Source organism: Cherax quadricarinatus, chromosome 79 (genome assembly GCF_038502225.1).
Source record: "Cherax quadricarinatus isolate ZL_2023a chromosome 79, ASM3850222v1, whole genome shotgun sequence".
In the NCBI taxonomy this organism is placed as follows: Eukaryota; Metazoa; Arthropoda; class Malacostraca; order Decapoda; family Parastacidae; genus Cherax; species Cherax quadricarinatus.
This window is the reverse complement of record NC_091370.1, coordinates 2,999,745-3,025,624: the sequence shown is the minus strand read 5'-3', so window position 1 is coordinate 3,025,624 and position 25,880 is coordinate 2,999,745. Positions and strand designations below refer to the sequence as shown.

The following is a 25,880-nucleotide window of genomic DNA, read 5'->3' as shown; positions in this document are numbered from 1 at the left end:
ATCTTCATGACTTTGCATTTGGCAGGATTAAATTCGAGAAGCCATTTGCTGGACCAGGTGTCCAGTCTGTCCAGGTCTCTTTGAAGTCCTGCCTGGTCTTCATCAGATTTAATTCTCATTAACTTCACATCATCTGCAAACAGGGACACTTCTGAATCCAACCCTTCCGTCATGTCGTTCACATATACCAAAAATAGCACTGGTCCTAGGACCGACCCCTGTGGGACCCCGCTCGTCACAGGTGCCCACTGTGATACATCATTACGTACCATGACTCGTTGTTGCCTCCCTGTCAGGTATTCTCTGATCCATTGCAGTGCCCTTCCTGTTATATGCGCCTGATGCTCTAGCTTCTGCACTAATCTCTTGTGAGGAACTGTGTCAAAGGCCTTCTTGCAGTCCAAGAAGATGCAATCAACCCACCCCTCTCTCTCTTGTCTTACTTCTGTTATTTTATCGTAGAACTCCAGAAGGTTTGTGACACAGGATTTGCCTTCCGTGAATCCGTGCTGGTTGGCATTTATACTCCTGTTCCGTTCCAGGTGCTCCACCACTCTCCTCCTGACAATCTTCTCCATAATTTTGCATACTATACACATCAATGACACAGGTCTATAGTTTAGTGCCTCTTTTCTGTCTCCTTTTTTAAAAATGGGAACTACATTTGCCGTCTTCCATACCTCAGGTAGTTGCCCAGTTTCCAGGGATGTGTTGAAGATTGTGGCAAGTGGCACGCACAACATATCTGCTCCCTCTCTAAGGACCCACGGGGAGATGTTGTCCGGTCCCATTGCCTTTGAGGTATCGATGTCCCTTAGCAGTTTCTTCACCTCGTCCTCATCTGTATGTATGTCGTCCAACACTTGTTGGTGTATTCCTTGCTGGTGTCCCCATCTGGTCTGTCCCCCCAGAGTCCTTCCTGTCTCTCCTGTAAATACTTCCTTAAATCTCGTGTTGAGCTCCTCACATACCTCTTGATCGTTTCTTGTGAGTTCTCCACCTTCTTTCCTCAGCCTTATCACCTGGTCCTTGACTGTTGTCTTCCTCCTAATGTGGCTATACAACAGTTTCGGGTCAGATTTGACTTTCGATGCTATGTCGTTTTCATACTGTCGCTGGGCCTCCCTCCTTATCTGTGCATACTCGTTTCTGGCTCTTCTACTAATCTCCTTGTTTTCCTGGGTCCTATGCCTCCTGTACCTTTTCCATTCTCTGTTGCACTTAGTTTTTGCCTCCCTACACCTTCGGGTAAACCAAGGACTCGTTTTGGTCTTCCTATTATTTCTGTTTCCCTTGGGAACAAAACTTTCCTCTGCCTCCTTGCACTTTGTTGCCACATATTCCATCATCTCGTTTACTGTGTGTGTGTGTGTGTGTGTGTGTGTGTGTGTGTGTGTGTGTGTGTGTGTGTGTGTGTGTGTATGTCTGTGTGTGTGTGTGTGTGTGTGCGTGTGTGTGTGTGTGTGTGTGTGTGTGTGAGTGTGTGTATGTGTGTGTGTGAGTGTGTGTGTGTGTGTGTGTGTGTGTATGTATGTATGTATGTGTGTGTGTGTGTGTGTGTGTGTGTGTGTGTGTATGTGTGTGTGTGTGTGTGTGTGTGTGTGTGTGTGTGTGTGTGTGTGTGTGTGTGTGTGTGTGTGTGTATGTGTGTTTGTGTGTGCGTGTGTGTGTGTATGTGTGCGTGTGAGTGTGTGTGTGTGTGTGTGTGTAGTTTGGTGGATGAGATGTAATTTTCAGTCAGTGAAATGTGTGAATGAGAATGTAATTTGGTGGATGAGTTAGAGATGGCAAATGTTATTTGTGAGAATTCAAATGTTATTTTAGAGATGCTCGAAGTTATCTGGAAGTTTTCAAACTTTATTTTGGAGTGTTCCAATGTTGTTTGGAAGTGTTCTAATGTAATTTGGAAGTGTTCCAATGTCGCTTGGTAGTGTTTCAATGTCGTTTGGAAGTGTTCCAAGGTTGTTTAGAAGTGATCCATGTTGTTCGGAAGAGTTCCAATGTTGTTTGGAAGTGTTCCAATGTTGTTTGGAAGTGTTCCAATGTTGTTTGGAAGTGTTCCAATGTTATTTGGAAGTGCTCAAAGTAGTCTGGGAGTATTCAAATGTTATCACAAAATATACTTTAATAGATGGTGTTGTGAGTTCCTGCAGGTAAGGTAATGGGACTGAAGATTTATCATCAGAAAAACTGACAGAGTTATGATTTTGAAATGTTTATAAAAATGAAAGTTATCTGTGATCGTAGTAAGAGTGATCTTGGTTATAGTGATTTGAGGGAATGTGTTAAAATGTGTGTTGTTTTAGTGATCTTGGTGCCTTGTCCTAAATGTTCTTAGATAAATAGTAATCATTGATATGGAGTTGGTGAACGTGATTGTGAAAAAATGATCTTATTAATAATGATGTTAGATTTTTATTGAGTTTAGTATTTGGTGATCTTAGATAAAGTGATTTGAGGGAATATGTTTAAAAATGTGTTGTTTTAGTGATCTTAGTGCCTTGTCCTAAGAGTTCTTAGATAACGGTAAATATAATATGGAGTTGGTGATTGTGATTATCAGTGTCTTAAATTATGGTTGTCATGACATAAGTGATCATGATTTAGTGGTCTTGTCCTAAGTGATTAAAGTTATTATACTGATCTTAGTAATCTGTCTTAAGCGTTCTTAGATGTTGGCAGATATGATATGGAGTTGGTGAACATTATTTTGTGTTGTGAGATGTGATGGCTGTTAGCGGTCTCAGGGCTCCTCCTGGGATGAGCTATGCTCATTAAGTCTCGAGAATGTAACTCAAATTCGCTCAGCAAAGTAATGTGGGTTTTTGTGTCAAATTTATCGGGAATGTACCACAGGCAACCCTCAGAAAGTGCATTGGTTATATCTTTTTATTTATTGTTGAAAACGAGAAAAATTGCGAACATTATGAGTAAAAAAAATCGTTTTTAATTATTACTGAAAACGAGAAAAATTGCGAACATTATGTGTAAAAAAAATCGTTTTTAATTATTACTGAAAACGAGAAAAATTGCGAACATTATGAGTAAAAAAAATCGTTTTTAATTATTACTGAAAACGAGAAAAATTGGGGTATTATATTTTTGTTCTCTTACCCGAAAACGAGAAAAATTATTTTAGCATTTGAGTCAAGTATTGTGGGTAATGTGGGTTGAGATAATTGTGGTTAGGTGAGGTGACCTCGCACTTTCTTGCTTGACACCATCTGTCCCGTGACCTCACCAAGCAATGTAAATTGTATCATCTCGAGTCTCAGGTCGGGAATACACAGTGTGCGTGAAATATTTTTTGCTCTATTATCAAAACAATGGTGAAATTGTATCCTGCTGGAGGTTCTTAACAGATAATGAGAAAAGTATGTAAAACGTTGTGGGTGTTGTGTCTTTGTGGGTTGTGAGTGAAAAACAAATGTAAGTGGATGGATGAGACAAGTGAAAGTTGTGACTTGTTGGGATGTTGTGAGATGTTGTGGGACTTGTACAACGTGGTGCTGTGAAATGAGAAATAATTGTGAAAGTTAAGGCTTGTAGTGTGTTGTTGGAGCTTCTTAAAAGGTACTGAGAAAAGTTTTTGGTTATGAGTACAGAGCTCCCCGTGATTATATTAATAATAAACTCTCTATGTGGATTCAAGGAGATGGGGTATGGAGAGGATTTTATTAGAGTTTTAGTGCAATTATTTGGTATTTTACTGAAAATAAAGGTATAATGAATATTTTAAAAAAAATATAGAAGTGAAAATTTGTTGAATAAAGATTTGGTAATGTGAAGAGTTATGAATGAAAAATATTTTTGAAGTATTAGCAAAATGTTGTTGTGGGTTACGAGTGAAAAGTTATGAATGAATTTGTGTGTATTATAATTGAAATTGTGACTCAAAAAAAATTGGTTATTCAAATAGAGAAAAAAATTTGTCTATCATTGAGTTTCTATGCTTACTATTGACTGAAAGTGTCTACCAATTGTATGCTCACCATTTGACACGAGTAGGTGTTTACTAGCATTAAAAAAATGAGTTACCCTTGGTTATTATACAATTTGAGTGAATGCGTCTACCATTTGTGTTTACCCGTAGGGGCTGGGGATGTACAAAACGTGACACAACAGTTAGGGTAGTGACACGTACAAGGACACCCGTGACGACACACCCACCTGTGTTTATTGACGGTCAGTGACGTCACACCTCACTTATCTTGATTCATCTTGTTGTACCTGTAGGGGGTTACCTTCACCACACTACTTACCCATATGGAGGACTTTACCAATTGTGTGTGTGTATCATTTTTGATACACACCCCAGAGTGTCTACCACAATGTTTGAGATGTTACAATTAATTCGAAGCAACTGGGAGGTGAACAGGAGTGAACCAGTCAGTCTAACCACCAAAATTTGCCCAGCTTTTTGCCCTTTGCCTATGTAATTCAATAAAAATACTAACATAAACTTTAAATTTTTATTTTTATTTATTAAGTATGTATATAATACTATCCTTTCGTGAAAACTGAGCTATTCTCAGTACTCACAAGTGTGCTCTAGGTGGGGGACCGCCTTATTAACGGGGTGGATGGGGGGGGGGGAGGCAGCTGAAGCAAAGGACACTCCTTTGTACTTTCTCATGGATGACAATTATGGGCTATTATCTGTCACTAACCTAGTCAGTGTTCGCGAGCAGTCTGGTAATTGTATCAATTAACAACCATTGAGACTCAGAACTATTTATATAAGTCACTCATCTGCTTAGTAACACAATAAGCAGACACCTGCTGCTCTGGGCTGTGGCTGGACAATCTGGTGACCTTGAAGCAGACCTTGATGACGCTCCGGAGGAGGGGGAAGAGGAAACATTTGCATTAAACCCAGAATGTGTAGTATCCTACTGGTGGATAATGATAACACTATAGCCGTGAAAGGCATACCTCAGTCTGAGCAGCAATTATTAACTCATAATAACTTTAGAAGTGCACTGGAAGACGGTTCTAGTCATTCCTTCCAGTTTAGTCAGATTAGAAATTTAAAAGGTCAGATGAGCACTATCAGCATTAGGAAACGAGGTCTTAGCTCATTTGACGGTAAGCGCTTTTACTTAGATACCTATCACTCTGTATCCTATGGTCATCCAGATGCCGGAGAAACAAAGTTGAAATTAGTTAAAGATAAAGCAGATGGGAAGGTGGAGGATGCAGAGGACCCAACTATTAACAGGTCAGAAGACGACCTAAGCAGTGACAGTGCAGAAGAGGTACCAGAGATGAGAAACAGCTGCAGTCTTTGGCGGGGAAGAGAAAACAAGGTAGGAGAATTTTTCCCCAGGGTCAAGCATCGACGCAAGAGAGGTAGATCTTCGGGCACTGCGGGCAGTTTTATACTCTTAGAGGCCAGCTGTTCTGAGGGAGAGGAGGAATTAAAAAAATGTTATGTTAACTAATAAATATATTTGCAGAAAGAAACTTTTCGTTTTCACCTTGAAAAGTTAGACTATTATCCTTTTCACACAGATGGTCAATGTACCCGGAGAGCGAGCGCGGCCAGATAATCACGCTGATGACTCTGCTGGAAGAACCTTCACTGAGCTGCTGGTCAACATTCACTTCCTTGGGGAGGCCACCCAATTATTATCTCTCTCCCCACTTAGTAATACACAGGAATAAGTTTCTCTAACCCCTTGGGGGATGATTAAACATTAAACTTTTGTTCCCTGACAGCTCGAAACTATGCTGTCTCCCATTAACTCATTCTTTCCCATACTCTTTTATCTTTGAAGCCGATAGTGTTAAAAAGAACTAGCAGTCGCAAGAATAAAAACATTACGAGCTGAAGAGAAATATCCCCCCGATGTGGTCAGAAACAACCTTCGCTGAGTAGCGGGGGGCAATGTACTCCCCCTCGGGGAAGGCCACCCAGTTATAATTAAGTCGTACTCAGACACCTGAATCCGTGTACTGACCTTCCCATCTATCCCGAGCATTCTCATGCTTTAATCCCTGCCTGTGATCAGGAGTCAGATGTGATCATATCTCTCTTTTCTGCTTAGTAATACATGGTAATAAGGGTCTCTATCTCCTTAGGGGATGATTAAAGTTACTAAATTCTGTACCCTGACAGCTCGAGGCTATGTTCTCCCTCATTATCACATTCTTTTCCATACTCTTTATCCTCGATGTCGGAAGTGATCTCCTTGGGGGATGGTTAAACGCCGTACCCTGACAGCACCTGTGCCTTTTATCGCATTCTTTCCATACTCATTATCCTTGATTGGCGGAATTGCCTCATTTTGTGGTCAGTGTTTCGATTCGGTCACGATTACTCTACTAGGGTTCGAACCTATGTTGTACTGGCCTGCCTCATGGTAAGCGAGAACCACATGACGCTTTATTAAACCACAGGACCACCCAACCACGAACGTGTGGTATTGATCAATAACAACACTCGTTCAATACCACTCGTTCGTGGTTACAATAGTATATAAATGCTGCTAGTGAGGCTAGTACACCAAACAGGGATGAGAATGAAATTAGCTTAGAAGCTCCCACACCTCCGTATGCCCTCGGATGGCGGCCCAACAGCTAGCGTTGCTGGCTGCACCATTCTTGTAGGGTTGGGTGGTCCTGTGGTTTAAAGCGTCATGTGGTTCTCGCTTACCATGAGGCAGGCCAGTACAACATGGGTTCGAACCCTTGGCTAGTGCAGTGTTGTTATATATATATAGGGGGTAAAGAAGGTTTTGTGTGCGAGGGGCTTGGACTTCCAGCAGGCATGCGTGAGCGTGTTTGATAGGAGTGAATGGAGACAAATGGTTTTTAATACTTGACGTGCTGTTGGAGTGTGAGCAAAGTAACATTTATGAAGGGATTCAGGGAAACCGGCAGGCCGGACTTGAGTCCTGGAGATGGGAAGTACAGTGCCTGCACTCTGAAGGAGGGGTGTTCATGTTGCAGTTTAAAAACTGTAGTGTAAAGCACCCTTCTGGCAAGACAGTGATGGAGTGAATGATGGTGAAAGTTTTTCTTTTTCGGGCCACCCTGCCTTGGTGGGAATCGGCCAGTGTGATAATAATAAATAAATATATATATATATATATATATATATATATATATATATATATTTATATATATATATATATATATATATATATATATATATATATATATATATATATATATATATATATATATATATATATATATATATATATATATATATATATATATATATATATATATATATATATATATATATATATATATACATATATATATATATATATATACATATATATATATATATATATATATATATATATATATATATATATATATATATACTTTTATATATATATATATATATATATATATATATATATATATATATATATATATATATATATATATATATATATATAGATAGATAGCTGTGTGTGTGTGTGTGTGTGTGTGTGTGTGTGTGTGTGTGTGTGTGTGTGTGTGTGTGTGTGTGTGTGTGTGTGTGTGTGTGGGGTGCTCCTCGGATAAGTGTAAGGTCTAGTGTTCTCCAGTCTAAATATTTCACTTGTTCTGAGAAGTCTAAACACACAAACACACACACTCTTAAAAAAACTGCAGATTGATAAACGTTTATTTTCGTTACGTTCTAATTAATTTTCGCAGATTTATGGCTAGAGATTTACTCTGCAGAAGAGATCCTTGCAGTATAGAGTTAAGTTATTTGTTAACTTTCTGATTCCTCATCTCCTTTTCAGATATTGTTTGACGACGACAAGAGAGCTGTTGGGGTTCGCTTCTTACACCAGAAACAGGTACACTAATTTGTGAATGTATAATGTTGCTGTTGATCTGAGAGTACATACTGTTGCTATTTATTAGAGTGCATACTGTTGCTATTGAACTGAGAGTGTATGCTGTTGCTGTTGATTTGAAAGAACATGCTGTTGCTATTTATTTGAGAATTCATGCTGTTGCTATTGATTTGAGAGTGCTTGCTGTTGCTATTGATTTGAGAATGTATGCTGTTGCTATTGATTTGAGAGAGCATGCTGTTGCTATTGATTTGAGAGTGCATGCTGTTGCTATTTATTTGAGAATTTATGCTGTTGCTATTGATTTGAGAGTTTATGCTGTTGCTATTGATTTGAGAGTGCATGCTGTTGCTATTGATTTGAGAGTGCATGCTGTTGCTATTTATTTGAGAATTTATGCTGTTGCTATTGATTTGAGAGTTTATGCTGTTGCTATTTATTTGAGAATTCATGCTGTTGCTATTGATTTGAGAGTGCGTGCTGTTGCTATTGATTTGAGAGTGCATGCTGTTGCTATTTATTTGAGAATTTATGCTGTTGCTATTGATTTGAGAGTTTATGCTGTTGCTATTTATTTGAGAATTCATGCTGTTGCTATTGATTTGAGAGTACATGCTGTTGCTATTGATTTGAGAGTGCATGCTGTTGCTATTGATTTGAGAGTGCATGCTGTTGCTATTTATTTGAGAATTTATGCTGTTGCTATTGATTTGAGAGTTTATGCTGTTGCTATTTATTTGAGAATTCATGCTGTTGCTATTGATTTGAGAGAGCATGCTGTTGCTATTGATTTGAGAGTGCATGCTGTTGCTATTGATTTGAGAGTGCATGCTGTTGCTATTTATTTGAGAATTTATGCTGTTGCTATTGATTTGAGAGTTTATGCTGTTGCTATTTATTTGAGAATTCATGCTGTTGCTATTGATTTGAGAGTGCATGCTGTTGCTATTGATTTGAGAGTGCATGCTGTTGCTATTTATTTGAGAATTTATGCTGTTCCTATTGATTTGAGAGTTTATGCTGTTGCTATTTATTTGAGAATTCATGCTGTTGCTATTGATTTGAGAGTACATGCTGTTGCTATTGATTTGAGAGTGCATGCTGTTGCTATTGACTTGAGAATGTATGCTGTTGTTATTTATTTGAGAATTCATGCTGTTGCTATTGATTTGAGAGAGCATGCTGTTGCTATTGATTTGAGGGTGCATGCTGTTGCTATTTATTTGAGAATTCATGCTGTTGCTATTGATTTGAGAGAGCATGCTGTTGCTATTGATTTGAGAGTGCATGCTGTTGCTATTGATTTGAGAGTGCTTGCTGTTGCTATTGATTTGAGAGTGCTTGCTGTTGCTATTGATTTGAGAGTGCATGCTGTTGCTATTGATTTGAGAGTGCATGCTGTTGCTATTGATTTGAGAGTGAATGCTGTTGCTATTGATTTGAGAGTGCTTGCTGTTGCTATTGATTTGAGAGTGCTTGCTGTTGCTATTGATTTGAGAGTGCATGCTGTTGCTATTGATTTGAGAGTGCATGCTGTTGCTATTGATTTGAGAGTGCATGCTGTTGCTATTGATTTGAGAGTACTTGCTGTTGCTATTGATTTGAGAGTGCTTGCTGTTGCTATTGATTTGAGAGTGCATGCTGTTGCTATTGATTTGAGAATGTATGCTGTTGCTATTGATTTGAGAGTGCATGCTGTTGCTATTGATTTGAGAGTGCTTGCTGTTGCTATTGATTTGAGAATTCATGCTGTTGCTATTGATTTGAGAGTGCATGCTGTTGCTATTGATTTGAGAGTGCATGCTGTTGCTATTTATTTGAGAATTCATGCTGTTGCTATTGATTTGAGAGTGCATGCTGTTGCTATTGATTTGAGAGTGCATGCTGTTGCTATTGATTTGAGAGTGCATGCTGTTGCTATTGATTTGAGAGTGCATGCTGTTGCTATTGATTTGAGAGTGCATGCTGTTGCTATTGATTTGAGAGTGCATGCTGTTGCTATTTATTTGAGAATTCATGCTGTTGCTATTTATTTGAGAATTCATGCTGTTGCTATTGATTTGAGAGAGCATGCTGTTGCTATTGATTTGAGAGAGCATGCTGTTGATATTGATTTGAGAGAGCATGCTGTTGCTATTGATTTGAGAGTGCATGCTGTTGCTATTGATTTGAGAGAGCATGCTGTTGCTATTGATTTGAGAGAGCATGCTGTTGCTATTGATTTGAGAGTGCATGCTGTTGCTATTGATTTGAGAGTGCATGCTGTTGCTATTGATTTGAGAGAGCATGCTGTTGCTATTGATTTGAGAGTGCATGCTGTTGCTATTGATTTGAGAGAGCATGCTGTTGCTATTGATTTGAGAGTGCATGCTGTTGCCATTGATTTGAGAGTGCATGCTGTTGCCATTGATTTGAGAGTGCATGCTGTTGCTATTGATTTGAGAGTGCATGCTGTTGCTATTGATTTGAGAGTGCATGCTGTTGATATTGATTTGAGAGAGCATGCTGTTGCTATTGATTTGAGAGAGCATGCTGTTGCTGTTGGTTTATTCATCAGGGAAATATACTCCAGTGAGTCATAAAGACAAGATAGCATATTTAACTAACCTGTTCGCCAGACTTGCAATAAAGAGGGCTCCTTGAACAATGTGTTGAATGTCTTGGCCCTTTGATGGACCATGACAGCAGCGACCGTTCACCAGTCTTGAGCTCAATAGTTAGATTCTTATCGTCCATTTATAGTACTTTTGTTTACATTAAAATATTCTCAGGGTTGTTAGCAGTTATTATTATATTCGTTGTGAAATGTCATATCTTTAAGGGTAGATGCATTTCGAAAGCTCACCGAAAAATATATTTAAATCAATGCATCTCAGAGCTGTTTTACAAAGGGGATTTCATGCCTTACAAATTTATTAAATCTCTTTCACCAGGGTATTTGAGATTGTATGGTAGAAAATTATTTTGAATATGGATTTCAGTAAGACGTTTGATGGAATATTACACAAGACCCTGCTGAGGAAAGTGTCGGCACACGGAATAGGTAGGAGACATTAGCCCCTGAATCTGTGCACAGTTAACAAATAGGCGACAGAGAGTTTGCATAAATGGGAAGAAGTCAGAATGGGGATCCACTCCCATTGGTATTCCACAGTTGTTCCGTGTTATTCACAATATACATGAACGACATAGATGAAGGAATACATAGTGATGGGAGCAAGTTTGCCAAATTAAATGAGTACACTAGAGCGCTTCAAGAAGATTTGGATAGGTTGATGTGATCTTAAAAGTAGCAAATATAGTTTAATGTAGTCAAATGAAGGACTCTGCTCCTAGCCAAGTATATACTAAGTAATGTTGATTTCAATCTTCCACCACATCTTCTGCACATATTCCACCACATAAATGTTGTGGAAGATGTGCAGAGAAGGGTGACGAAGTTGATACTATCAGAAATCTTTACTACGAAGACACACTGAAGGCACTGAATCAACACTCGCTGGAAAAGAATAGAATTAGAGGAGATATGACTGAATTGTAGACATCAATACCATAATAAATAAATAGGGAAGAACTAGAGTGCTAAAAATATATAACTAAAACTAGACTCACAACAATGGATTAAAATTAGACAAGTTTAGATTTAGGAAGGATATAGGAAGGCGCTGGTTTGGTAATAGAGCTGGATCGGTATGTAAGAGGGTGTAGTTCATGTTAGCTGGACCTATTTAACATGGGCCAATAGGCCTACTGCTGTACCCATCCGCTCTTATGTTCAATTATATCTGAGAGGTCATCTACCTACACAGCTGAAGTCAGTGTACGCCATTAAGGAGGTGGTGTTGTCTGCTGGTGCCATCGGTTCACCCCAGTTACTGATGTTGTCAGGTGTTGGACCTGCTGATCACCTTCACCAACACGGTGTATGTACATATTCTTGTTTTGCATGTCTTCTGTCTGTATTAACTTTATATTGACTGCCTTGGCATTAGAACTGTGTTTTCCTGACTACCTTGGTGGTTTTATGTAATTTGTTGATGAATTGAAGATTCCTCTTTTTTTTGGACTGTATGTTGATATATTGACTAGTGAAACACTTCTGTGTGTTAATATTGAGCAAATATTTTCTACAATGCTACGAATTTTGTATCTTCTCCGAATCCTAAGGTGTTATTCTTAAGTCGAATCCTTTGTCAGTCATGTACAATACAATCATACAGCGAGCACTTTTCTACAACGATCCACTATTCATACCGTCCTACAGAACAATTTTTGTTTAATCCATTATCTCCTCTTACCTTAAAACTTTCCCATCTCTCCCTGCAAAACTATGTATTCAGCTTTCCTTGAGCAGATTCCAGTAGTGGCGAACGTTCCAGGAGTGGGCAAAAACCTAAACGATCACCCATTCGTTACCGGACTCTCCTGGACTGTGAAGAACGGATCTACTTTCCAAGTATTAGACACTACCAGCCCTGAACTCCTGCGGCAGTTCATCCATCACAGAGAAGGTGGGTGAGTTAGATACATAGACAGAGAGAGAGAGAGAGAGAGAAAGAGAGAGAGAGAGAGAGAAAGAGAGAGAGAGAGAGTTCGACCGAGTGTGGCACCAGGGCCTCTTAGCAAAACTTCAAGCACTGAGAATTGCAGGCTCTACGCTATATCTCCTCAGTGATTACCTTCATGGTAGATCTCTAAGTGTAGTTCTCAATGGAACGGAATCAACAAGACATCCTATTGGGGCAAGTGTTCAACAAGGAAGCGTGCTGGGACCATTGTTATGGAATGTCTACTTCAACGACCTTCTTCATCTCATCCCAGAATCACATGCATATGCAGACGACTGTACACTGGCTTTCACTTATCCAAGACAAGAAATGCCAGCTGCTCTAAGCTACATCAGTCACCAGCTAAGAGCTATATCAGCTTGGGGAAATAGATGGCAAATAACATTTGCACCTGAGAAAACGCAAATGATGATCGTCTCGAGGCACCATGATGGTAATGCTGGTGCAGTAGTAAGGATGAATGGGAGGGTGTTGGCACCTGGAGAAGAAGTTGATATCCTTGGGGTGAAATTTGACTCCAAACTAACCATGAAGAACCATGTTGGAAATGTTGCAAACAAGGCAGCCAGGAAGCTTACAGCACTTCGCCGTATCTCGCATCTGCTTGACAGTAGGGGTTGCAAGATTCTGTTCGAGGCACAAGTACGCTCACACTTTGAGTATGCTCCACTTTCTTGGTTTGCCTGCCCCCCCCCCCCTCTCATCTGCGACTGCTTGACAGAGTAGAGAACAAAGCAAGAGGTCTCATCTCTCGCCTGGACCCATCCTGGATAGATCTGTCATTTCAGCAGAGCCTTCAACACAGGAGGGATGTGGGTGGCCTTACTGTTATGTACAAGGCCAATATTGTCAAAGTACCACATTTGGATCCACTTCGAGGACAGCGTGAAACAAGCTTTTATGCCACAAGACGGGCAGAAAGCAGCAACTTCACTCTGGCTGTACCCTTCTCTAGAACATCACTCTATCTGAGATCATACATACACAGGATGACTCGAGTATGGAACACATTCGTACAGCATAATGATGTCAACGAGATAAAGTCAGTTGATCAAATGAAAATGCTGGCCCACAGATGGCTCCAACTTCATCCTGTTCCCTACTTGTATGTCTCATAACAATAAATATGCTTTCAAATGAGCTGATGTAGGTAACAGCTCTTAGCTTGCCAATAAAGTTAGGAATCCTTAACCTGTAAATAGCTTGTCAATAAAGCTAGGGATCCTTAACCTTGGCAAACCCTGTGTAAAAAAAAAAAGAGAAATTTATTGTTATTTAAGAAGGATCGTTATTGTCTCTGGCAGTAAAATATAAAATGTGGTTTAAATGACATTAATGATGTGTATATTAATGTGTGTGCTTGTCTTTCACATATTCATCTAGCTATAACTGCAGGTGTTGTATATAAGCTATAGGAACAGACATTTTTTTTTAATACGACCGGATTCATGAATTCCCTGCCTCCTGGACAGGCTGCAGGCCTGGTCCAGCAACTGGCTCCTGGAGTTCAACCCCACCAAGCGCAAAGTCATGAAGATCAGTGAAGAGCAAAGAAGACCGCAGTACAGTCTAAAGGGCCAAAGACCGCAAACCTCACTCAAGAAAAAAGATTATGGAGTGTGTGTAATGTCGAGCATGTGCCCTGTTGCAGCATATGGGCGACTAGTGAACCTAAGATTAGCAATCCAGCATTTCTGTAAGGAGTCATTCCGGACCCTGTACGCCATGTATGTCAGGCCCATATTAGAATATGCAGCTCCAGCTTGGAACCCACACCCAGTCATGCACGTTAGGAAACTAGAGAAAATGCAAAGGTTTGCAACGAGGCTAGTCCCGGAGCTAAGAGGCATGTCCTACGAGGAGAGGTTAAGGGAACTCGACCTGACAGGTGGAAGGTGGGGGACATGATAACGCCATATAAAATACTGAGTGGAATCAACAAGGTAGACAGAGACAGGATGTCCCAGAGATGGGACACAGCAACAATGGGTCACAGTTAGAAGTTGGAAACTCAGATAAGTCACAAGGATGTTAAGAATAATTTCTTCAGTCATAGAGTTGTCAGAAAGTGGAAAAGTCTGGAAAGTGATGTAATGGAGGCATGTACCAAACACAACTTGTCAATTCCTCTCAGCATTTTATATGTCGTTATCATGTACCCCCTCTCTTTCCTGTGCTTCAGTGTCGTCAGGTCGATTTTCCTTAACCTCTCCTCGTAGGATATGCATCTTAGTTCTGGGACTAGTGTCCTTGCGAATCTTTGCACTTTCTCTAATTCCGTATGTGCTTGACCAGGTGTGGGTTCCCAACTGATGCCGCATACTCCAGTATGGGCCTGATGTACACAGTGTACAGAGTCCTGAACGATTCCTTACTGAGGTGAGAGAACGCTATTGTTAGGTTTGTTAGTCGCCCATATGCTGCAGCAGTTATTTGGTTGATGTGCCTCAGGAGCTGTACTGATAACTAACAGTGATAAGGATATGTGTGAAATTCTCAATACCTACTTCCTCTCAGTTTTCACCCAGGAAAATACTAGCGATATTCCTGAAATAATAGATTATGTAGAACAGGATAATAAACTATGTACGATTGCGGTAACTAGTGACATGGTCCTCAGACAAATAGAAAAACTAAAACCTAACAAATCCCCAGGCCCTGATGAACTGTTTGCAAGGGTGTTAAAGGAATGTAAAGAGGAACTTAGCATACCTTTGGCTAATCTTTTTAACATATCACTACAAACTGGCATAGTGCCTGATAAGTGGAAAATAGCAAATGTAATACCTATTTAAAAGGCAGGTGACAGGTCCTTGGCTTCGAACTATAGACCAATAAGCCTTCCCTCCATAGTAGGAAAATTTATGGAATCAATAATTGCCGAAGCAATTCGTAACTATCTTGATAGGTGCAGATTGATTAATGAATCTCAACACGATTTTACAAAGGGGCGTTCCTGTCTTACGAATTTACTAACTTTTTTCACTAAGGTGTTTGAGAAGGTAGATCATGGTAATGAATATGATATTGTGTATATGGACTAAGTAAGGCTTTCGATGGAGTTCTACACCAGAGGCTATTGAGGAAACTTAAGGCGCACTGAATAGGAGGAGAAATTTTTTCCTGGGTAGAGGCATGGCTGACAAATAGGCAGCGGAGAGTTTGCATAAATGGGGAGAAATCATAATGGAGGCACGTCACAAGCGGTGTTCCTCAGGGGTCAGTGTTGGGCCCGTTGTTGTTCACAATTTACATAAACGACATAGATGAGGGAATAAAGAGCGACATAAGTAAATTTGCTGATGACACCAAAATAGGCCGTCCAATTCATTCTAATGAGGACACTAGAGCACTCCAGGATGATTTGAATAGACTGATGCGATGGTCGGAGAAGTGGCAGATGCAGTTTAATATTGACAAATGAAAAATTCTAAATGTTGGACAGTTAAATAACCATGCCACATATAAACTAAATAATGTAGATCTTAATACTACTGATTGCGAAAAGGATTTAGGAGTTCTGGTTAGCAGTAATCTAAAACCAAGACAACAGTGCATTAGTGTTCGCAATAAAGCTAACAGAATTCTTGGCTTCATATCTAGATGTATAAATAATAGAAGTCCTCAGGTTGTTCTTCAACTCAATATATCCTTGGCTAGGCCTCATTTAGACTATGCTGCTCAGTTCTGGGCACCGTATTACAGAATGGATATAAATGCTCTGGAAAACGTACAGAGGATGATGACAAAGATGGTCCCATGTATCAGAAATCTTCCCTATGAGGATAGACTGAGGGCCCTGAATCTGCACTCTTTCGAAAGGCGTAGAATTACGGGGGATATGATCGAGGTGTATAAATGGAAAACAGGAATAAATAAAGGGGATGTAAATAGCGTGCTGAAAATTTTCAGCCAAGACAGGACTCGCAGCAATGGTTTCAAGTTGGAAAAATTCAGATTCAGGAAGGATATAGGAAACACTGGTTTGGTAATAGAGTCGTGGATGAGTGGAACAAACTCCCGAGTACAGTTGTTGAGGCTAAAACGTTGTGTAGTTTTAAAAATAGGTTAGATAAATACATGAGTGGGTGTGGGTGGGTGTGTGTTGGACCTGACTAGCTTGTGCTGTTGGGTCTGGTGCCGTGCTCCATCCTTGAGTGGAGGTGACCAGACTGGGTGGGTCACTGGGCTAATCCGAGGGGGGGGGTCATTGGGCTAATCTAGGGGGACATAGACCTGCTCCGCATAGGTCAGTAGGCCTGTTGCAGTGTTCCTTCTTTCTTATGTTCTTATGTTCTTATGAGTATTATGCTCACCCCAAGATCCTTTCCCTTGAGTGAGTTTTGCAGTCTCTGGCCCCCTAGACTGTACTCTGTCTGCGGTCTTCTTTGCCTTTCCTCGATTTTCATGCCTTTACACTCCGTGGGGCTAAACTCTTGAAGCCAGTTACTGGACCAGGCTTTCAGCCTGTCCAGATCCCTTTGTACTCCTGCTTGATCCTCGTCAGATTGTATTCTCATTAGCTTCACATTGTCTGGAAACAGGAACACTTGTGAGTCTATCCCTTCTGTCAGGCCGTTCACATATACCAGATACAGCACCAGTCCTAAGACCGACTCCTGTTGAACCCTGCTCATCGCAGGCGCCCAGAGTGACATCTCTTCTTGTACCATGACTCACTGTTGCCTTCCTATCAGATAGTTTCTGATCCATTTCAGTGCATTCACTGTTATACCTACCTGGTCTTCCAACTTTTGCACTAATCTCTTGTATGGAACTGTGTCAAAAGCCTTCTTACAGTCTAAGAAAATGCAGTCTACTCACCCACCTCTCTCTCTCTTGCCTTACCACCATCATCCTGTTATGTATGCCTGATCCTCTAGCTTTTGCAGTAACCTTTTGTGAGGAACTGTGTCGAAGGCCTTCTTGCAGACCAAGAAAATGCAGTCTTTCCACCCCTCTCTCTCTCTTGTTTTACTTCTGTCACCTTGTCATAAAACTCCAGTAGGTTTGTGACAGGATTTCCCTTCCCTGAAACCGTGCTGGTTGTCATGAGTCAGCTCATTCCATTCTATGTGCTCCACCACTCTTCTGATAATCTTCTCCATAACTCTTCATACAATACATGTCAGTGACACTGGTCTGTAGTTTAATACTGCCTGTCTGTCTCCTTTCTTAAAAATTGGAACTACATATGCTGTCTTTCACACCTCAGGTAGTTGTCCTGTTTTGATAGTCGTGTTGAAGATTGTTGTTAGTGGCACACACAGCAACTCTGCTTCCCGTTTCATGACCCCTGAAGAGAAGTTGTCCGGCCCCATCACTTTTGAGGTACCTAATTCACTTAGCAGCCTCTTCACCTTCTCCTCGGCTGTATGTATTGTGTCCAGCACTTGATGGTGTGGTATAAACCTTGGTAATAAATACTGACAAGTTGGTTTAGAAAGACACGTAAGCAAACACTAATAAATATGTCATAGTGTTTCCTTACGTGTCTTTCTAAACGAACTTGATGGTGTACCTCACCGCTCCGGCTTTCTGGAATTCTTTCTGTCTCTACTGTGAATACTTCTTTAAACCTCTTGTTGAGCTCTTTAAATGCTTCTCGTTTGTTTCTTGTGATATCCCCTCCTTCCATCTTCATCCTGATTACATGGTCTTTGACTGTTGTTTTCCTCCTGATGTAACTGTACAACAGCTTTGAGTCATACCTGGATTTTGCTGCTATATCATTTTCGTATTGTCGCTGGGCCTCCTTCCTTATCAATGCATATTCATTTCTGCCTCTTCGACTAATTCCCTTATTTTCCTGGGTCCTTTGCCTTCTATGTTTCTTACATTCTCAGCGCACTTAGTTTATACCTTTGGGTGAACCAAGGGCTCAACTTGTCCTTCTCATTATTGTGTTGTCCTTGGGTACGAATCTCTTCTCTGCTTCCTTGCATATTATTGTTGCATATTCTATCGTATCATTTACTGATTTTCCTGCTAATTGTCTTTCCCACTGAACCTCATGTAAGAAGTTCTTAATGCCTGTGTAGTCACCTCTTTTATAGTTTGGCTTCATTCGTCCTGCCCTTCCTGTTTCCCTCTCCACGTGCAACTCTACTATAAATTCGAAGCTCAGGACCACGTGATCACTAGCTCTGAGTGGCCTTTCGTATGTGATGTCCTGAAATCTAAAATACTCAAGGTGAATACAAGGTATAATCTTACTGGTTCGTCCTGTCATCTCTCTCTGGTAGCGTCCCTAACTTGCTGATGCATGAAGCTTTTCTAGTGGTAAAGACAAACATTATGCCTTAAGCTGTATTGATAAGTTAGTCAAGCCTGCACACTCTCACAAACTATTTTTGTTGATGGTTTTCTTCACTATTCCACGGGTGCAGCTGGTAGTGCTGCTGTATCAGTGGGATGCAGTGGTGTTTCATTAGGTTTGGTTATGACAATATTCTTTTTTTTTCAGTTTGTGGGTCCCCAGTATCTGGGAAAGTGTTTTCCAGGTCTTTTTGATATCTCCTCTAGTGTCAGTGAATCTGCTGGAGTAGTACAGTTGTTTGGCTTTCTTTATTACTTTGGTGAGAACTAATGAATATTGTTTAAGAATATCTTTGTGTATTAAGCCCTGTCTATATTGCTTTTCATATTGGTGTTTCTTATCAATGGATTTCAGAATGGTGCTGGTTAGCCATGGACAACCAAGCCGTTTATTCGTGATCTGTTTCGTTTTTATAGGACAATGTTTGTTTTATAGTCTAAGTATTTTGTTAAGAAAAATATCTGTCCAATCGTCAATACCATTGGCATTGGAGAATTCTGTAGGCCAGTCAACAGTCTCTAGGTCTTCTGCGAAATTCCTTACTGAGGCCTCGTCATGGAGTCTAAATGAGACTTTGTTGTATTCAAGTGGTGGTTTACTAATGTTTGTCAAGAGGAAGGTAGGGTAGTGGTCTGTAGTGCTGTCTGTGATTATCCCTGATTTAAGAGGGGGTAGTATATTGGTCCATATGTGGTCTATTATCGTTGCACTTGTCTCAGTCATCCTGGTTGGTTTAGTTATTGTTGGTATGAGAAGTGTGTTGTTCATATTGTTGATGAAATCAGTTACAGGCTGATCATCTGGTAGGCCAAGGTTGATATTGAAGTCTCCAGCTAAGAGAAGGTGGTGCTTGTTCATTTGTCTGTTTGTTATTAGTGCCTTTAGATTCTCACTGAAATTTGGGATGTTTGTGTGGGGTAAATGGCACCGATTGTTATAGGCGTCTTAAGGGTTTTTTACAGTAGAATTAGCAAAAATGTATTCCCCATACTCATCACTAAATCTAGTGGTGCTAATACAAGATAATTGGTTAGAGTAATAGATTGCAATACCACCCCCAACTTGGTATGGTCTGCAGTTGTGGATTGCTGTGTATCCTGGTAGTGGGTAGATATCTATTGTGTCCTGCTTAAGCCAGGTCTCAGTAAGAATAATGCAGGAGAAGGGTGTCTTTAGTGATTCAAGGAGTGCCAGGAGGTCATCATAGTGTTTGCTTAAGGACCTGATGTTGTAGTTAAGAACTGATAGATTTTGAGCAGTGTTCAGGATAGTGCTGGCTTGTGATGCTGTGTAATAAAGGCAGTTACTTTCCAATAAGTTTTGATTGTGAGTTAGATTATGGAGGTTTAGATCAGGGTCAACGTTATCAATCATCTTCTAGGTTTAAATAGTGGTTATTTATATCCTGTATTGTGTGTTGAGTTCTAGTACTGACATCTGTAGTGGTGGGAAGTTTGGATAAGTTTATAGCTAGAGCACTTTGGTCATATAGAGTATAGTCACTAATAAACATAATGAAGTTGAAATTGTCTGTGTTGTGCTAGAATGAGCTAAAGTACAACTAGGTATAAACTAATATCTAAAAATGCAAATTACAAATAGCACCAGACTCACTCTTATAATTGCACTAAGGTCTAATATAATGAATTTGGTGTTGTCTAAGTATTGAGTTAGAATGAGCTAAAGTACAACTAGGTATAAACTAATAATATAAGAATACAAATTAAAAAAGGTACAAGACTCTCACTTGCAATTGCACTAAGGTCTAATATAAGTTGTTAACAAGAACAAGAGTATAACTAGATTGAAATTGACAAGATAAAATACACAAATTAATGTTCCAAAAGAATAAAATAGAAAAATAAAAATGGCAATGAATTGGCTACACTATGATAGTAAGATGGTACAAAGAATAATAAAAAAATTGGAGGTGAATATACAAACTTGAAAATTTGGCAACAAAAGGTGATGAAAAGTATAAAATAATGATTAATGTACAAAAGTAAAACTGACTGGTAGTAAATATGGTGTTTAATAAAATTTTAGTAAGTAATAATGATTACAAGAAATATTACCAGCGCCCCCTAACACACTATCTTCTGGAGTGCGAAGTTACTGAGACACTTCGCAGGCAACTAGCACTGACATCCGCTCCCGAAGAGGACCCATGAGATGACTGCGGCCACACTAGTGTACCATGGAGTCAACGAACCAGACAAGCTGTTACCTGTGATAACGACATCTCCTCCTCGCTAGTGTCCATAGTTAGGAGTACATATGGTGTCGCTTATGCGATGCACCAGTTGAACTGACCAGAAGAGTGCTTGAGCAGCATACGTCGCATCATTGTAGAAATCTTTCTCCCTCGGGAGCCAGAGACGGGTCATCGCAAGATTAAGACCCATGCCAGGACTCCGGTCTTGGCGAACGTTATACATACATACAACGCTGCCACAAAAAAAATGCCACATTAGTTGCACCTGTGTCTTATTACTTCACATATTGTCGGAAATTCTACGACATTAATACGACATACACTTATTTTAGGAAAATTATTAAAAATTTTCTACTTTACGGCCTGTCAGAGGTCGCTGTAGGCAACCTAAATTGCTCCTTTTTCTATGAGTAGATTCCAGCCAATTCGAGCTTGAGTAGCTGTTCTAATAGAAGGTCTTACTACGACATCATCTTGAATTTCTTGGTCAGCGCTGTCTTTATTTACACTCATCGCGTCACATTCCCTTAGAACGCTATTTCCGATTTGTTGTACACCATTTCATTCCATGAGAATTAAATTATCAATAGTACGCAGACTTTCGTGACCACGACACAACTCACGGACATTCCTAACAACACCTTATGGGCCAGTGGCCAACACTTGTGACCCAGTGGCCACCGTGATCGATGTTGATCTGTATCAATTAATGCAATATCGCCGGCTTGAATATTCTGAATATTCACAGCTTTTGACATACCATAAGTTTTCACGTAAAGTAAGAAGATATTATTTGCGTCACACATTACTCCATTAATAAATCACCTTATTTAACACTTTAAATTTATCCAGGAGTATCTCAGTAGATAGGTGAAGCCTCTATTTTTTGTCCACATATTAAATGAGAACGTGTTAATGTATCCACATCAGGGGGACGATTATTTGATTTTCCTCCTCTAACACTCTATGGAGTTCCTCCAAATTTATTATTTTCCCATGTCGCACCTTCCATAGACATCTTTTTATTGTTCCTATCATTTTCGTATAAAAAACCATCCTGCCATGAACTCTGGAGGGGAGGAGGGGGGTTGATAAATTTCCGGACGCATCCTCGCTGTTATAATAGAGATTGAACATTAATATTCTCTTGTAACTCCATCAAATATTGCTCAGCCACTACATAATTAGTGGCATTATCTGAAATAATTACTCTTGGTCAGGATCTCCTACCTGCAAATGTTCGATACAGTTGTATAAATTGCTCGGCAGACAAACCGTGCGCCACTACTAAATGCACTGCCTGGGTAGCAGTACAAACAAACACACATACACTTTCAAGGGAACACCATCTGGATTTCCAGTAAAGGTAAATGGAGAGCTATAGTTAACACTCATTACATCAAATTGCCTTAACAACTGTACATGTTCCCTTGGTAATGGGGGGAAGCCCTGGGTACATATAGGTTCTGTTGTCAACTCGACGACATAATACACGAGATTTAATACACTTTTTCACACTTTGTCGCTCTTGTAGAATGCAGTACGTTTCTCTAATACAATTAAAATGTCCTGTATCCCCTTCATGCATTGCAGTTTTGTCTGCTTTTAAAATGATTACAGTTGTCAGATAATGGGCTTCGGGCAGCAAGATGGGATGTTTTGCATGCTCGCCCATTTAAGCTTGTTTCGGTCTGCCTCTACATCTAATTACATCTAAATATAGCCCTAACTTATCTATTATTGAACTTTTTGCATTCCTTCATCTTACCAACAATTTAATTTCCTCTCATACGTTTCTTCTTGGACTCTCTTAATCCAGTATTTTAGAAGTTGTGAAAAATTATAGGAAATATTAACTTTATTGATAAATTTAAGCACCAATAAAGTGACATTAATAAGTTTAGGTAAAGAAGAATATTTACTAATCTCAGTGGCTAATATGGGACATATTATAATCAATGGAGCGGTGGTCATAGTAATTTCAGTAGATGCAATACATGCCTTCTGTACTATTTATTTTTATTTACCAACCATCTCAGCCCTTTAAACCACGATGTAGTCTTCACAAATATATTATATGTCAAATCTCATGACAAGAAATCATGTGGATTCTCCTCTCTAGTTATATGATTAAAGACTAATAAATGTTGACCTAAACTTTTATATTTCTCTTGCATTTGGTTATTTTCGGTGGCTCTGTTTTGTACATACACAATTTTACTGTTATTATTACGTTGTAAAGATACCACTACCAGACGAAATCACAGTGTTGCTATTTTTTATCTTTTTGAACGTCTTTTGCATGTCTAACCTTGTCTGAGTAGTTCCGTTGTTTCCTACCCACTGGTACGAGATTCCCTGGGTTTAATGACAATCAATTTCCCTTTAAAGGTACCCCATAAAAGCATTTCCCGAAGGTGGTTGAGTGGCCATCAATCCCTACCTGGTTCGGTTTACCTAGTGGCTCATCGTATGTTCCATTACTCATGATCACTACTTCCCCATAATTATGGTTTCAGCTTCTCCTATCTCTGGCGTTGCAGGGAATTCAGGTGCAATCTTGCCAGTGATGATATATTCAACTGGGTATTTGTATAAACCTTAATAGATCGTCGTGTGGACAGGAAGTCATCTGGCCGGCTCCTACCAGGATACCCACATTTCTGACTGTGTCAGTGGTAGTTCCCTGGTCTGCCAGCTTTACTCCAAGGTCCTTCAATCGCATGTCTGCTGCAGTAAACACCTCTAGCCTTAATTGCCATAGGTAGCGTCTTTACTACCAAAGCTGTAATACTTCTGCAATGTCCACCTAATTTAACAGTGACATCTACATCATAAGTCTTGGGTGGGGCCTGACTTATAGCCCCTCCCAATGTCATATTAACTTTACGTGGCCTTCATCTTCAAAGAATAATCGAGTTGTTTCGGACTTTTTCCTATTCACAATCCCTGTCACGACAATAGCTTAGGCAGCACCTCTGTAACTCTCACAAAGATTAGCAAACGTATTGAGTGTGGTCTAAGTCCACACTCAATACTTTCGCTACCACTTCAGGCACAGGCTCTCAGTCTATTTCTCTGAGAAACGTCCCTACTAGCCTGGGGTTTCCCTAAATTATTGCCTCTGCGGCAGTTATAGCACTCCCATAGATGTGTCCGGTAATCTCCTGTCTCGTGTTCCCCACAGCACCTTAAGCATAGCTGCGACTTTCTTAAGCTCTGTTGCCTACCGCTCAGTGTTGTATCATTAGAGCAACTCATACTAGTGTGTACACCTTCACAGAACACATACTCTAGTTCGAGTGCCTCTGAGGTTCTGTTTAGAGACCTTTGCACTGGACTCTTCTTGGCCATAGTACACTCCAGCATAATACACTCCATCATAATACACTCCAACATATTACGCTCCAAATGGCTATAGATTTATCTCCCAAGTCTTTAGAGCAAGTAATTGTTTTATTACTAGGCAGTGACTCTTCTTTCTCACCTACACTCAGATGAGAAACGATATCTCTCAACCCATCAATGATTTGTTTTAATGTAAACTAGTCCCTCTGGTATTTCAAATGTAACTCATGTACTGTAGTGCTAGTCAGTTTTCTTTGAATTATCTGGCTAACAATCCATTCTGATTTACACCAGTCATGAGTAGTATATTCTTGACCGAATCGATACACTGCCCAAGTTGATTGACCCCGTCATCGGGGGGATAATGATTATGGAGAGAATGTGATAATGGGGGACAGTATAGCCTCGAACTGTCAGGGTACAGAGTTTAGTATGTTTAATCATCCCCCAGTGGTCATGTCCAAATCGAAACACTTCTGCCATCGGGGATAAAGTGTGGAAAATACTGTATATTTTCCGGAAAAACGGTAATTTATAGGTAAATAGATGGCCTATATTGTATATAATAAAAATTATGTTATCGAAAATGGGAAGAAGCTGCGCCTGCACAGAAAACACTCGTCATTGTTGTTTGAATCAACACAAACGTTAGTTAATAATGTGAAGAATTTTCGTGCTCTAGAGATAAAATTGGGTTGACACCTCTCAAATAGGAGGCGAAATTTTTGGATGTGTATTCCTGGATGTGTATTCATGGACAAGACAGCTCCAGGAACCTCAGATAAGCTATCTAGATTCGTGTTATAATTCTGGCCAGTATTTTCATAAATTTAGTTAGTGAGGTTTTCTGAGTATGATACACATTAATCTCCAGTCAAATTGGTGAGTGATATTAAGATATTTTTCTTCTGTTATGTATATGTGTATATATATAACCATTTTTTATTTTTAATATACAGTCCACAAATTTATATATTTACCAGCATTCCTGGTGATACATATTTTATTTGTAATTAATAGGTCCAGAGCAACTTGTGGATATGACAGTTGTAGGTATCGAAGGGGGACATTTTTTTTGCGACCTAGGTGTCCCAAATTCCTACTTGTCTAATTGATAAATAATAATTATCTTTGTTCATTTACTGTTATGTACCTAGTGATACATTCAGATAAATGCAATTTTCCACATAAAGAGTATGGAAAGAATGTGATAATGAGGGACAGCATAGCCTCGAGCTGTCAGGGTACAGAGTTTAGTATGTTTAATCATCCCCCAAAGAGATAGATACCCTTATTACCGTGTTACTATTCAGAAAAGAGAGATATGATCACTACTGAATCCTGATCACAAGCAGGGATAAAAGCATGGGAATGGCTGTGATAGATGGGAAGGTCAGTACACGGATTCAAGGTGTCTGGCTACGACTTAATAATAATTGGGTGGCCTCGCCGAGGGAGAGTGTATTGCCCTCTGCTCTGCAACTCAGTGAAGGTTGTTTCTGGCTACATCAGAGGATATTTCTCTTCCGCTCGTATCGTTTTTTATTCTTGCGACTGCTAGTTCTTTCCAACACTACCGGGTTCAAAGATAAAAGAGTATGGGAAAGAATATGATAATG

General features: G+C 39.8%; 1 protein-coding gene across 1 annotated transcript in view; it reads left to right on the top strand.

The window, feature by feature from the left end:
- The window catches only part of LOC128702814 (uncharacterized GMC-type oxidoreductase Mb1310-like), a 167,152-nt gene that overhangs the window by 97,820 nt on the left and 43,452 nt on the right, over window positions 1-25,880 (top strand). Inside the window, exons 6-8 of the mRNA XM_053797240.2 lie at window positions 7,755-7,811; window positions 11,621-11,734; window positions 12,166-12,322. Coding sequence (XP_053653215.2) covers window positions 7,755-7,811; window positions 11,621-11,734; window positions 12,166-12,322 — 328 coding nt within the window. The remainder of the gene's footprint in view (window positions 1-7,754; window positions 7,812-11,620; window positions 11,735-12,165; window positions 12,323-25,880) is intronic.